At 42.8% G+C, this 14,625-nt stretch overlaps 1 protein-coding gene across 1 annotated transcript; it reads left to right on the top strand.

Annotated features, from left to right (window-relative positions):
* Positions 1 to 383: 383 nt before the first annotated feature.
* On the top strand, positions 384 to 13,148 carry TSPAN3 (tetraspanin 3). Its single transcript, XM_078621970.1, has 7 exons — positions 384 to 596; positions 6,473 to 6,664; positions 7,505 to 7,579; positions 8,304 to 8,405; positions 8,947 to 9,099; positions 9,906 to 9,989; positions 10,364 to 13,148. The coding sequence occupies exons 1-7, from the start codon at positions 534 to 536 to the stop codon at positions 10,463 to 10,465; spliced, it is 771 nt and encodes a 256-aa protein (XP_078478096.1). The 5' UTR covers positions 384 to 533; the 3' UTR covers positions 10,466 to 13,148.
* Positions 13,149 to 14,625: the final 1,477 nt, after the last annotated feature.

Raw genomic sequence — 14,625 nt, 5'->3', positions numbered from 1 at the left:
GAGGAGTCACAGACAATATGGTGGTTAATAATGTATCACTTTGATAATAAGAGTTGTGGGTAATAGGAGTCACAGATAAGAGTTATCCTGCTAGATGAGTCGTGGATTTAGAGGCGTTATCCCACGGATAAAGGGTCGCAGGTAAAGGGAGTTATCCAGCGGACAAATTATCCCGTGAATAACAAGAGTCGCAGGTAAGAGTAATTGCGGATAAGAGGCGTTATCCCGCAGATAAGAGAAGTTATCCCGCGGATAAGAGAAGTTATCCCGCGGATAACAGGAGGACCGTGTCCCTCCACCACGCGTTCCTCATAGGCACGTGCGCCTCTTCGTGACGTCATCGCGGGGTGGGGGGGAGGAGCGAATGGGGGAAGGGGCGGGGCGTTCTACACGCATGCGCAGTGCGCGCCAGGCAGTGTTCGTCGTGTCTCCGAGTCGCTGTAAAGAACGCCGCAGCCGCCTTCAGCCTCCCGCGCCTCCTCCCATCGTCTCTCGTCTCCTTCCGTCCCTGCCGCACCTCGCCGGCTCTAACCATGGCGAGCTGCGGAATCTTGTCGTCCAAGACCGTGCTGGTGTTCTTGAGCTTCGTATTCTGGGTGAGTGGAGAGACGAGAAACCCCCATCCCCCCCTCGGGGCACCCCACCCGCCCGTGCCGCTCAAGGGCGATTGCGCAGCAGCAATTCGCTGCGCCACGCACTGAGGGCGCACGGGGAGTGGGGGGACAAGGGGAGTGGGGGGACTCGCGACTTGCGACGAAACTAAAACGACGGCCCGCTACGCAGCGCGCTATACATTACGCAAACTCAACGCACATTCGTCAATAATCCCGCATTGAAAGGGGACGACAACACAATACAACTTTAAGAACGGGCGGCGATATAAACTCGTGGAAAAATAAAATAAATGTCAAGCGACGTTACGTGGTGGAAGGGTGGCGGGGCCCCTTGTCCGTAGCGATGAGAGAGATGTTACGTCTGGGGACAGCTGTTGTGTTTTGACAAAGAGGTGCAAAGCGTGCGTTTAACTTCGTGCCACTTCTAATTGTTTTATTGTTTGGATATTGTTGTTGACTTGTTGTAGTCTTAGCCTTTAATGTGGATACCGAGTCGTGTGTGCAAGAAGCCGCCTGCGTTGGCTCTCTGCTGTTAAACCTCCTTGGATGTGGCACTCATTGTGGGCCCCTTTTTAGAGGGATATATTTAATTAGAATTTAAATTGAATTCGTTACATCGGTTCCAGTAAACTTGTCAGATTTGTTTTAATGCAAACCACGGGGGGTGGCCTGTGATGTTGTAGAGCCGAAGCTGGAAAGACAGGTTTTTGTTGTTCCATCGGACAATGTAAATTAAAGGATTTCGTGACTGCAGGGATTAATCTTCTTGGTTCTTTCGGAAATAAAATAAAACAAATACTTATGTTTTATTTAATTGTTTCCCTTCCACGTGACTTTACCGAAAGAACCAAGAAGAAAAAAATGTAAATTATGTTTAAAGCAGTATTCTACCGAAATGTTTCCAAGTAAAGCCATGGAATTGAGACTATTTACAAATTGCAGCGCTTTAAACAACACACCCTTCTCTTAACAAATAAGGTTTAGCGGTTGTAAAGCTGGTTAATTGACTTTATTTAAAAGGTATGTTGTACTTTTCCTAGGATGTGGACATTGCTGACCTTAACGTTTACTTGATATCGTACGATAATTATAAAAGCCACAGTTTAGTAGTGGCAGTCACGGCGAGGGTGACCCAAGGAAGCCGACTCTAAAGCCGGACTCGACTTATTTCAAAGTCGTTTGCACCATTAACGAAACGGCAAAACGCAACCCATACGCAGCCCGGATTCTCGTACCTTCGAGTTAATAAGGAATTAAAGGTTTTACCGAATGTAGACTAAAGTATAAACCCAAACAAACGGCGGCAGGAAATTTCGGCAGTGGTCTACTGGTGCTCAATTCAATGAGGAAATTGCTGAACATTTGCTCACAAATGTTGGCGCGCAACCAAAAGTTAATTTGGTTCTTTCGGTAAAGTCACGTAGATAAAAAATAAAATAATAAAAATTCTAAAATGAAAGCAATTCATTTAAATAATTTTAATCTTTTTTTTTATTTTTCATCTACGTGACTTTACCGAAAGAACCAAAGAGTATGGATCCTTGCAGTCACGAAAACTTCAAATCTAGAAAAGTAAATTTGCACTCCCGCGTTGGCCAAGTTGATTTTAATGTCGTTTAACTTTTTTTTCCTAATACTGTACAGTACAGAGTGAAATGAACGTGCACACTGTGCAGCTCCTCAACCTTTAATCGTCAAACGAAGGTTAAACGTGGGCTACAATGCCCCCCATTATCACACCGACCAACTTGTATAAGAAAAATAAATATAGACTGCAGATTTTATGTCAACGACACCGTGGCCGCTTTGGCCTCTAACCACCACAACAATCGAGGCGTTTCAATAACCTTTAACCCACTTCTCGGGATTTGTGAGAAGCCAGTCGCTGCTATTGTGTGAACAGAGAGGAAGCCAAGCAAGCAAGCAAGCATCAGCTTCGTCAGCCTTGCGTGGAATGAGTAGGAGAGGGGGGATGGGTTCGAACGCCGGTGTTATGTTGTTGCTACAGTTAAGATCATGATTTAGTAAGCCAGCAAATCAGCCTTGTTTGTGTGAACCTACCTAGTGGCGTGGGTAGTAGGGGACCTTTTCAAATGTCCACAGGACATCACCCACGTGAATAGGAAGGCTGCAGCATTAGCCATGTGTAGACACGGGGCATGTTGGGTGATTTAGAACGGACGCACTGTGTCCTGTTGTTTCTGCTTAAGATGAGCGTTGTTGCCTTTACGTTTCCGTAACCCGTGGTCTACCACCCTCCTTACCTACGGATTGGCGATGCCATTTTGCAGAATCCGACGTTCGTCATTTCGATTTCACCCCCTTTTGGAGCTTCCTCTCCATTTACATCTTAAACGTGCTTTCATTATGGAGTGGCTTTGCATATGGATGGCGTTGAAGACCCCTGTCTGCATGTCAATGCGAAATCCATGAAATGCTTTTACAAACCTATCCGTAGTGTTTTTGCAATTCATTTTGAAACCAAATTCTGCGAATGCACATAATTGGCGAATATTTTAAACGTGTATAGTACAGTATACCCTACAGATGCTGTGTTTTTTTTTATTGAATGCTACTGAATGTAATTTATCAACCGTGACCTTGAAGGCTTGTCAATAGACTGCTTTGGCTTTTCAGAGTACAATACAATTTTTATATACTGTGTAATGCTACGCAGTTATTGCCATCACATTTACGATTACTGTACATATTCCGTGAGCGTCCTATGACCTAATCGCTTGGAATGTGCCCAATTTTGTCAGAAGATAAAGTAAATAGTTGTTATATAGTCTGCTTTGGATTACGTTGTGGGCAGCAGAGCACAGCGCACCAAAATCCATTGTACTGTACTTACTCCCACCTCTATGCCCATCCGTATACATTTTTAAAGTGTATTTACCTTTCGTATACTTTGCACTCCTATCATGTTTCTGCATTGTTGTAACGTTCCTGACCTGCCACTACTGGACATCTGTGAGATTAAAAACATCTTGTGTGGTTCATCGGATTCCTACAGAGGGGTATGGTGAAGTATGGTCAAATGCACGGTGTGGGGAGGCCCTCATCCAGATTGCAAGTGTAGTTGACAAGTGGTGGTGGTTAGTGGAGGGACAATGTAGAGGCTGTGGGGTTAAATATGCTGCACTGCGCGAGGGTGGGAATGGGCTTCCCATCATAGCCTGTGGTGTCCCCGATAATGGAGCCCGCACAATAAGCAAGGGCATCGGGTGTAATGTTCTGCACCCTTGTTTCCCTTTTAGTCGATGAGCTCGCTCCGCATAGCATAAACATTTATGGCAAACAGGTTGTTATATATATATAAAAAAATTTTACCAGGTAAGGTCCACTCTGTTACAAATACATCTCTTTTTCAGAAGCGGCCTTGCCACAAATGATAGCGCAACGAAGTGGCTTATCACGTGAAGATTTATAGCAGCCAAAAATACTCGAAACGCACGTTTCTAAATGTGGAGGGGAAAACCGGAGAAAATCCACAAGGAGCGCGAGAGAGACACCGCAAACTCTAAATATCCAGGCGTCAGGGTCGAGATTGAAAGCACGACCTCCTGCATACCAGGCGAGGGAGTTAACATGTTACCGTTTTTGGGGTCTGTGAAGTAAGCAGCAGAGTGCGGTGCATCAACCTTCATTGCTGTGCTGCACTTTTATGCTGCCCACATCTGTTGCCCACTTTAACCAACTACACTAACCAGCTTGGTGAAGTATGCTCAAAAAATCCACTACATGGCATGCGGGAGTCCCTTATCCCGCAGTGGATTGTAAAGGGCTGTACACGTACATATTTTCAATTACAATCCAAAGTGTGTGTAGAGGTGAGCTTTGATCATCTGCCGATTAGTATTCCTTTAGGTACTAGAATTGTTCAGTTCAAACCCTGCACCGCCCCCCCTTCCCTTTTTATCAATTCAATGCGTGTCTACCGCTTCATTGTCTGCTTCACATATCATTTGATGATACATGGCCTGTGTGTGAATGGAAACATCTCATTTATATGGAAAGCAGGGGGCAGCAAGGTAACACAAGGACTTCGGTTTAGACTTGCTCTATCAGGACATCTTTGCTGAATCGAAGAAAACCCTATACATTTCTACATAAACATTTATGACTATATAAAGCAAACACTGTTGTGCAACGTTTTGTGATATGTTGATTTAACGTGTACTTTGCTGTTAGGTTCACACTGATATCGCAATATAACCATACTGTATAGTAAAACAACTAATCCCAAGTTAATATGTATGGCTGTAAAGCTGGTATACTGAAAACAGTTTTTTTCCATCGTCACTGGGCAGGAACGCTTCAGGTAATGAGTCTTGGTTACAATGAAACTGGATCGAGGTGGTCTGTAATTTCATGCATTACTCTAATTAATTATACAGGAGCTGGGGAAGGTATTTATCTACTTCACCGCTTGGCAGTGAATACCTTGCTATTTCATCACGTGGGATTAGTGTATACTCTGGTGGTCATTGCCCTCAAACAACAGTTTGGAGAAGACAGTTCCATAAATGACTGCATAAAAAAAATGTATGCGGTGTTTGTTCATATGTGTAATTAATTATTTACGTTAAAATGTTTTTTAAACACATATTGAAATTAAAATGTGGACCTTTGAACAGATTACGTGTTTAATACGTTATTAATTTAGCTTTTTTTGTCTCAAGTTAAACAGTTGTTTGTTCATTGCTTTCTCATTGTTAACTCGCATTGAGATTATGAGTTTGTAACTGTGGCATAGCATGGTATGCTCAGGTACCGAACCTGCCAATTTAAATTTCGGAATATTACTCATGGTCCCCGTGGCCATCTACAGCAGGAGCAGCTTTAACAATTTGAGCATATTTCCTCGGAGAGCATTGAGAAACAATCATGTGTTTTGCGAGCCTGGTGTTTTAAATATCAGTGTCCAGGGAAGATTAGGCACATGCTATTTTTAAAACACTAGGCGATTATTTCATGATGTAGATGCTGACCCCGAGCTCTCATTACTCTGATAGTGGCATTGTCTTTGGGCTGTACGCCTTTTGGCGTCCTCTGGTCTAACACTGCTTGAGACGAGGCTCAAAAGAAAGCCGTCTCTGGTGTGGACCAATCAGTTTCAAGAACAATGCATATATTATCAGTGTTTTTTGTTTACATTCTGACCACAAGCATTGTGGTTAATGCAGACATGATTCCTTGTAAAAGGTTTCCGTTTGGTGTTTTAACAACTTAACACCTGTTTTGTTGCCAGGAAAAAGGGGAAAAACCTATTAACAGGTTACTGTAACTTATTACATATCGCGGGGGATCGCTCCACTGAACAAAATAGTTCCGCGGTTCGGTTCACAAGTGCGAGTTCGCGTTTGGAAGTCAATGTTAAAAATATCTCATGGAAGTGGGTTCGTAAGTCGAGGACTTCATGTATAACATTTCACGTCCCTTGCGATTCAGAAAGTCGTTTCTATTCACGATTGTGGTTCTATTCAAGAACAATTATTTTTTTAACAGTGGTGAATGTAGTGGCCTCCGCAGTCGCTGAAGGGTTCACAAGAACTTGACATACAGCATATAGTAAAGGTGCTGTGAAGTAATGGTTAGCACGCTGGACTTGCAAGGCAGAGGTCGCCTCTGAATCGGAAAACATCAATTCGTACGCAAGCAATTAGATGCATGTATTGTGAGCTTACAAATTTACACGAGTCCATGCGTCAGCTTATCGTTATCAGTTTAACACGTAGGCTTTCGCGACCAATATTGTTATCACCTGTCCATTACGTTACACAGTTAGTGCTACTCCACCACGACTCCCAAATAAGCAAAAAATATTTTTTTCCCCTGCTGCGTGTGTGATGCAGGCGGCGGCAGCGGTGTTCTGCTATGCTGGCGCCTACGTGTTCATCACCTACGACCGCTACGACCACTTCTTCGAGGATCGCTACACCATCCTGCCGGCGCTCGCCATCATCGTGGCCGGAGCTGTACTGCTGCTCATCGGCGTCATCGGCTGCTGGGCTGCCGTCAGGGAGAGCCGCTGCGCCCTCGCTACCGTAAGCGTCGCTGCGCAACGCTGGCGAGCAAGATGGTGCCCCCGTGCACACCCGCTGTGTAACGTGATGCTGTTTATACTGTCACCTAAGCTAGAGTAGCAGTGGTTTGGAGCGACAGCCCAACATGTGATCTGCTGCTTACAGGTTGCTAATGTAAGGCAGGGTTTCCCAAACTCCATTCCTTTCCAGCGCCAACCATGCTATGGTATTTATGAGTTCACCAATGTACCTTCATTTGAATTGTGTCGCTGCACATGCATGATGATTGCTCAACACTGCTTAAGTGGTGAGCATTTATTAAATTCAAGATGGAGATCTTGTGTGTTTGTCACCCACATGACGTTGTAGAGAGTGCTAAATGCAATTTGCGTGCTCTTTGGCACGTGGGACGTGTTAAGCAAGCATCGGGTGCGTTGAGCGTTTAACCACAAATTTATTTTTTAAAGAGAGAATTGAAAAAGCTTGAAAAAACCTTGCGGGTCACGAGGAAATGGAGTTTGGGAAATCCTGTGCTAAGACAATGTGCAATAAGTGTTCCCATTGGTATGAATGGTGGCTAAAGATAACTTGGCTATGAGGCAACTAGACCATTGGTGTACTGCATCTTATTTTCACTTGACTCTCGCCAATGCTTTTACCATCCTACCTCTATTCACACAAGTAATGTAATTCACGTGTTACATCTAAGCAAATTTAAAAGCTGAAAATATCCTTTTCTGTGGGGATTTGTTTGTATTCTACCTATAAGAAGTGCAATAATACTGTTGCTTCGCTGACACGTTGGAAATGCTCACGTGATTTGACGTTTCCCTCCTCCCCATGGTCTGCTGCTGTCAACAGTTCGCCCTCCTGCTCCTCATCATCTTCTCTCTGGAAGTGGCTGCAGTGGCGCTTGGCTATATTTACCATGGCAAAGTGAGAACTCCACCGCCACCTTACCACAACGCCGAACAGCACATGCACTCCCTGTGTGACCTATTTTCAGATCCTTTGCATGCACTGATTAATTTGATTCTATTTATACGTCACATTTGTACCCTTGCGACACATGTCACATTTCATTGTGGCTTCAAATGTTGGTTTGACCGTGTTATAGTTGACTTTCTAACTGGTAATTTGTTCATTCGACATTTTTTGTGGTTCGTTGCACGGTTGGCTACGTACGGTGTCAAAGAAGTTCAACATTCGTTTAAGAAATGTTAATTTATATCAGGAGAAAGTGAGGTTTTTGGAATGGTGTAGCAAATACATCCTTTAACATGTTCTTTTTTTTCAATATACAGTCATTCATAACTTCAGTGAGATTTAATCAATCAACTGCCAAAAATCAGTGGAACGTAACACATGCAGTTGGTGGGATGGTCCCATCCTAAAGCGGTTTGATTGGCTGTCACATGTTACGTGATTATATAAAAATATCACCGTCATTTGTCAAGTATTTCCCAGATAAATGTTCTTGTATGCTGTCAATTGCACCATCGTCCTTATTTGTTATATATATGCCGACTAAAATTTAGTTCGTCTTCGTTATAAAGCTTGTCACTGAATACGAAGAGGAATACAACCTTGTTTAAGTGTGTGTTTGGTGGTTGCTTTAGATGTTTGTGGGATACATTTTCTCCCAACATTTGACGTTTAGGTTGAGGTTGAGGTGCAACAGAAGATGCACAAAGCTTTCCAAAACTACATGGGGCCAGATTATGACCCTGAAAGTCGTGCTGTGGACTACATGCAGAAAGAGGTAAACGTTGCAAAAAATGTCTTCCACCAGCTGCACCTCGTGCGATGTGTACTTTCAAGGCTTCACGTGCACTGACATTTTTTTACGTGAAAATGTGGGGCGTGCTATTGGTGGATCATGTTCTCCATATTTATCCTTGAAAATTACTCTCTATCAGTGTTTTTAGTCTGAGGATAAAAGCAGATATGATGAATTTGCTGTAACTTCTGCGTGTCGACTTAAATGTGGAAAAACTCAAATATGAAAAGGCAGTGCGTAGAAATCTGAATTTTTGCTCCTGTTGATTAGTGATTATGTATCTGAGCAGTGTTTTCTATAAGTGTTGCATGTATTTGTTGGTCAAAACGTCATCGGCACGCCGTAGAAAGATGGAAAGAAAAGTCCTTAAGTAAAATTTATTTAAAATGTTTCGCTGTTTTCTTAGATCGTCTCTGTTATACCTTAAATAGGAAGGATCGTTTCATCCGTTTGTCTCTTAACGGGTTAAACGCTCTTCGTGTGCAACACGCTGAAAACCGTCTTGTCGATTTTATCCGTGCAGCTGCAGTGCTGCGGATTTGCGAACTACTCCGACTGGAACACCACTGAGTGGGCACGCCACCACAAGTACAACAGTGTGCCTGTCAGCTGCTGTAAGCGCTCTGCCAAGAACTGCACCGGATCGCTGAGCCAGCCTGCCAAGCTGTACCAACAGGTATTTCTGGTTGAGCTCACAGTGGCAAAGACTTTGAACAACAACACCGAGGTGTTTGCGCCATTGAATGCAAATGACGACGTCGGCGAATGTAACAAGTTATTTTTGCTTGTGCCTACTCTGCAACTAAACGGTAATGGAATGTGCCCTTAAGGGTACACGGGAATCGATATTGAAATTAACCCCTTTTGAATTGAATTGCTCGAATGATCATATCGATATGATCGTGTTGGTTTAGGGCTCAGTTCATTGCACTATAAGTCTGGTGACCTGAGTTTGATTATCCAGCCACGGTAGACGTCCGTGGTATTTGAACACTTCCTCAATCCTCCATGCTATCCCACTCCACGACCCCAATGACCCGCACAGAGCAGTTGGGTGAAGTACAATAATTGAAATACCCATGACCAACAGCAGTTGGATTAACCGAGATCGTTACTAGCTACGAGACAACACTTCTCTGTACCTGTTAATCCTTTTGTCAATCCACTTTTATGTCCCCATTTATATTACAATTTTAGTGTGTTTTTATCATTGCTATTGAACATGATGCGCATGATTACGGGAGTAATACAATTCATTGCCGGAGTCATTTTCATCTGAAAATAGAATAGCAAAGGGCAAATATGTTCACGTTGGAGACGTGAAATATGTTGGGTTTGAAACAATAATAGAACTTGTACATATTTTGGGGATTAAACATAAGCAGGATGTGTGACGTGCATCAATTGTGCAAAGCCAGAGGGGAATGTTGCATCATCCTCATCGTATGGATTCCAACATCTACTATTTTCTTTCCACCTAAGGGTTGTCTGCTGAAGCTGGGAGACGAAGTACAACAGATTCTCACCTACTTGATCGGAGTGGCCGTTGGATTTGCATTCTTGCAGGTACAGTGAACCCTTTTTTAAATTGCATAACTGCAGTTCTGTGCTATGCTTATAAAAAATGACACGGTCGCGCTCATTACACACAAAGTGCTTGCCTCAAATGAACCGAAATACCTTGCTGATCTTGTGGCATATAAGTGGAAACGTGGGTTCATTCGTAATGTGCTTATTTCATTAGCTGTATTATTTCATTACATCAGCATTAGAATGCACAAATCATTGGGTGCCAACACTTTTACACAAGGCAACGATTGAAACTTTCCCAGTCGTTTTCTTGTCCTACATCATAATTGGTAACTGCATATATTGGCAGATGTATTTCTGTTGCTGTGTACTGACGCCTGGCAATGTACTGACGCTTGGCAATGTTGCAGGTGATGGGACTGGTGGCGGCGTGTGTGATCGCCTGCCGAAGAAAGCACGATGCGAATGAGCGCGCCTACGAGCCCCTGCTGTCGGATGGAACCTACGCATAGTCTTCTATTGCATTCCAGAGCCCACGTGTACTTCGGCACATGGCGTTGCACATGACCCCGCGGGAAGGGATGTTTAAGGTGTTGCTGCACCTTCGTTGAAAAGTTATTTTAAACAATAGCTTATTAACCACATGCAGGATTTATACTCGGTATAAAACTTTGATAGTTTCAACACTGATGGTCTGAAAATTGTAAGTGTAAGGTTTGGGCAATGTTAAAACGTACGATCGATTCGAAATCAGAACTTTGAGAGTACTCGTGCAAAGTGGTAGAGCACTGCGTGACAACCATATTCTCATTTCGGTGTAGATTTCTCCATGTGTCCAGAGTATTTAGGAATGTTTTACAGGAAGCGAAAAAGCATAACTCTTCCTGGTCCGACACTGAATGTCGGTACGTCCTACTTAACAAATATCTTCGTTTTGTTTCTGATCAGTTGCAATGCCCAATCCCAAATGTTCTGAATTGCATAGACCCAATATGCTGATTCTACATTGAGTCGTGCGAAGTTTAGTCAGTGAACACTGCATCATCGACATCTCTGGTGCAAACAAATCGCTAATCCGAGCTGCTTGGTCCCCGACTGCTCTAGATTATCAGAGTCCTACTCTACTTTTATCTTCAATGTTTTCATCGTGTTTTCATTAATGTGGGAATGTGAGCTATACGAAACACCTTCATTTGGGAATTTTGTAAGTATTGCTTCTGTTTAAACAAAAACATGTTCACTCATTTGTGCTAAGAATTTAAGATAATTGGGATTATTGGTCATTAAAAGTAATTATCCTTAACTTTAGGTCATTACTAATTAAAATCATAATTTGTTCGCTATTCAATGAGAGCTTACATTTCTTATTTGTACACTGGTGGTTAGATGTCTGATATCCTAAATCTCATTTGCCTGTAAATATAGTATTAACCATTAGTAAAGATTCACTGAAGATGGCAGTCTCATCGAATAAATGTGCGGCGGTGGCATGGTCGTGATGGACCATGGCAGTAACGGATGGGAGCCGACTTGTGGAGCGCGTACTGCCAAAGCATCGTCGTCTCCACGCCAGTATAACCATGACATCACCCTTTGTCCCGCGAAAATAATCTGTCATTACTTCTTCTCAATCGCAAGTCTAATTTGAATGCATGAGATCGGCTGCTCTTGATTTTAGCTTTTCCTGTATCGTTATTGAGTGCTTCCCTTTGTCACGTCCACTGTCCTTAGGCCTTGTTCTATCACATCCTTCCATGTCACCCTTAGTCTCCCTTTACTCTTGTCCTTACCTCCCAACTAACACACTTCCTCACTACTGCACCTAAATACCTAAAAACTACTGACCTGCTGGCTGTCCATCCCTCTCCTATCCACAACGTGTGCTCAGGGCATTGGCATTTTAATCTCCTCGGCATACTTTCCTGCCATCTCACCAAACCTGGCTTGCACCTCCCATTTTAAAATCCGTCATTGCCAAAGCAGCAGCAGCAAACAAAAGCTGCCACAGATGCAATGGATTGAATATGCTGATCCATGGTGTAACCCCAAATCTTAAACTTCCAATGGTTCCACCCTGTCCCCCAGCCGTTGTCTTTATCTCATTGTACATTTCCCTAACTATGCTCGCCTATTTCTCCTGCACTCACTTCCTCCACAGACTTCAATACGCATCACCTCTTGGCAGTCTGTCATCGGTTTTCTATCATGACGGGCTCTCAATTATCAGGTGACTGTCTGCTCCCCGTTTCACCGCAACGTGTTTGCAGCCAGCTCCCAACTCCAGTTCTGGCGTTTAAGTTGCACGGTGGCCAGCATGCTGGTGGTGCCTCATAAAAAGGCAGCCGTAAAACATTGCTACTACATTAGGCACCTTGTGATGCTGCCAATATGGGCACGTTATTTATGTAGCCAACGCTCCTTAATGCAATGCTAGTAATATTTTCTGCACTTTGGTTTATAAATAGTCGACTTATAACAAAGTATTTTGTGCAATGTCCTTTACTCCCACTATACCATGACACCAGTTTATTTGCGTTTGAGCAGAAGTCAAACTAAAATCCATTATGTTCATGATTGCGAGTTCATGTAATTTCATTTCGCTCAACACCATACATAACAGGTTACCATGAAAATCATACCTTATTAATTCCCCAAAACATGTTTTTACTTTAATCATGCTTATTATTTGGTTGTTTAGAATTGTATGCATTTGAATAAAATTGTGCGTGCTAAATTTTTACTTTTCAATCAAATAAAAATGGATTTGGCATTTTAGTTCAACGTTCATTTATGAGAGAAAAATACTGGTTTAGGATTTGGTATGGTGTGCATGCAGGGTATAGTAACGTTAGCTTTTGATGTTTCCCTGTGTCTTACGGGACTAAGCTATTTGCTGAGCATGACTCGATACCAACAGCAGACATTCCTGAGATAAAGGAAATAAATACTGGGCTGGCTGAATGCAATGCAGAATACATGTTTTGCTTTTCCTTTTAACACTGTTCCATTAGGTATTCGGACTGATGCTCATGGTCACACTGGGCAGTACTTTTATGATAGTTGTGATTATTTAAACTCTTGTTTCTGGGTTTTGTTTTTTTCCAAATATATACTGGTGTTGTTTGTAGGTTATTAGTTTCATGATGTTTGTGTTTATACCTCCTTGCAGTAGTTACAATAAATATCAAACACCCACCCCGTCTGTGTTCTTTATTTGTTTTTAAATAATTATGAATACATTACAGTAATGTGCAGACGCAATACATTGGAAACACAATTAAGTTGGAATTTTCTGGGATTAATCGTGCATGGTTGGTTGTTGAACAAATGTTGGACCTGCTTTGTAAGGCGTTGTAGGTAGTTAAATTTAAAGTTAACCCTAAATGGCAGGTTTTTCCGCCTTATTTTATGAGTCGTGAGGTTCATTTAACCATACTTCAAGCTGGTCAATGCGACGGTGAAAACGGGGAGCATCGACTTGGAAGCGCGTTACAATACCGTCGTGAATTGTGCTGCTCTACTGCCCACCCACCATATAGCATCAGCACTGTGGCCAACAGTTTTGAGTGGTGGGTCACCCATCCAAGTACTGCACTATCAAGGGTCAACCATGCGAAGCTTCCAAGATATGATTGGATGCAGAATAGTCTGGGTGATTTGGTAATTATTTTAAAGCTGCTATGACAGGGATGGTTTTTTTTGTCTTGCAATGTCGCAACGATGAAATGTTGCTAGATACAGCATTTTCACACGCATGACCTGGGGTATCGTAACTGTTGCATTGCAAAGTAGTTTAATAAAGTAAATTAAACATGTCGAATAATAATTGGCTTTAAATGGTGCACTCACATTTACACTTGTATGTAGAACTTCGTTCACACCTCACATAGCCAACCGTGCTTATTTGGCAGATTATATATGCTCGGGACAATCACCACAGATGTATCGGATGTCCTTGGATCTTTATAGAAATTAGCAGAGTTGAGCTTGGTTCGTACATGGATCGGTGACAATCGTGGCTTTTCAGGTGTTGATGGGCACACATGGATACGTGAGTCGCCTCTGGGTACGTACTCCCTCTGCCTCCCACGTGTCAAACAATCGTATTTACCCAACTTATTAAAGCTGAACCCTGCTGATAGAGTGGAGATGGGTTGAAGCTTTCCTCCGCTATCTTATTTGGATTAGAAACATGACCACTGAGCATATCTGATGAACCGAGATAGGCAGTGATGGAGATGACATTCCTGTAGAAACGACTAGGCAGGAATAGATCGGGAACGATTATATCAACACTTACCTTGTAAAGAACATTGCAGACAAAATTAAGCGACGAATATGCCATCGACTTCCAGCACAAGCACTGGCCCACTATAATTGAGGGTAATTATTGATAAGGAAGGCCAAGAAAATAAAGAATCGAGGGTGTGAGTGGCAGAGTCATTGGAAAGAATTGAAACTTCATGGACAGCAAGCCAGGAGCACGTTTATGACCGAAAGAATCGCCAGACCCAGTGTCGAAAACAAGCCATGTATCCAGTGGCCTCCAGAGGCTGGGTACAAAATATGAATTGCAGTAACACATCCAAGCTAGACTTCAAGTAATATGGATTCTGGTGTAAGCTGGAAAGGCCACCTTAAATATATAATAATAAAACAATAACAAAAACCC

This window comes from Lampetra planeri, chromosome 3 (genome assembly GCF_965212315.1).
Source record: "Lampetra planeri chromosome 3, kcLamPlan1.2.h2, whole genome shotgun sequence".
NCBI classification, from domain to species: Eukaryota; Metazoa; Chordata; class Hyperoartia; order Petromyzontiformes; family Petromyzontidae; genus Lampetra; species Lampetra planeri.
The sequence above is the reverse complement of the archived record's forward strand: the minus strand, read 5'-3'. Positions and strand labels throughout refer to the sequence as shown.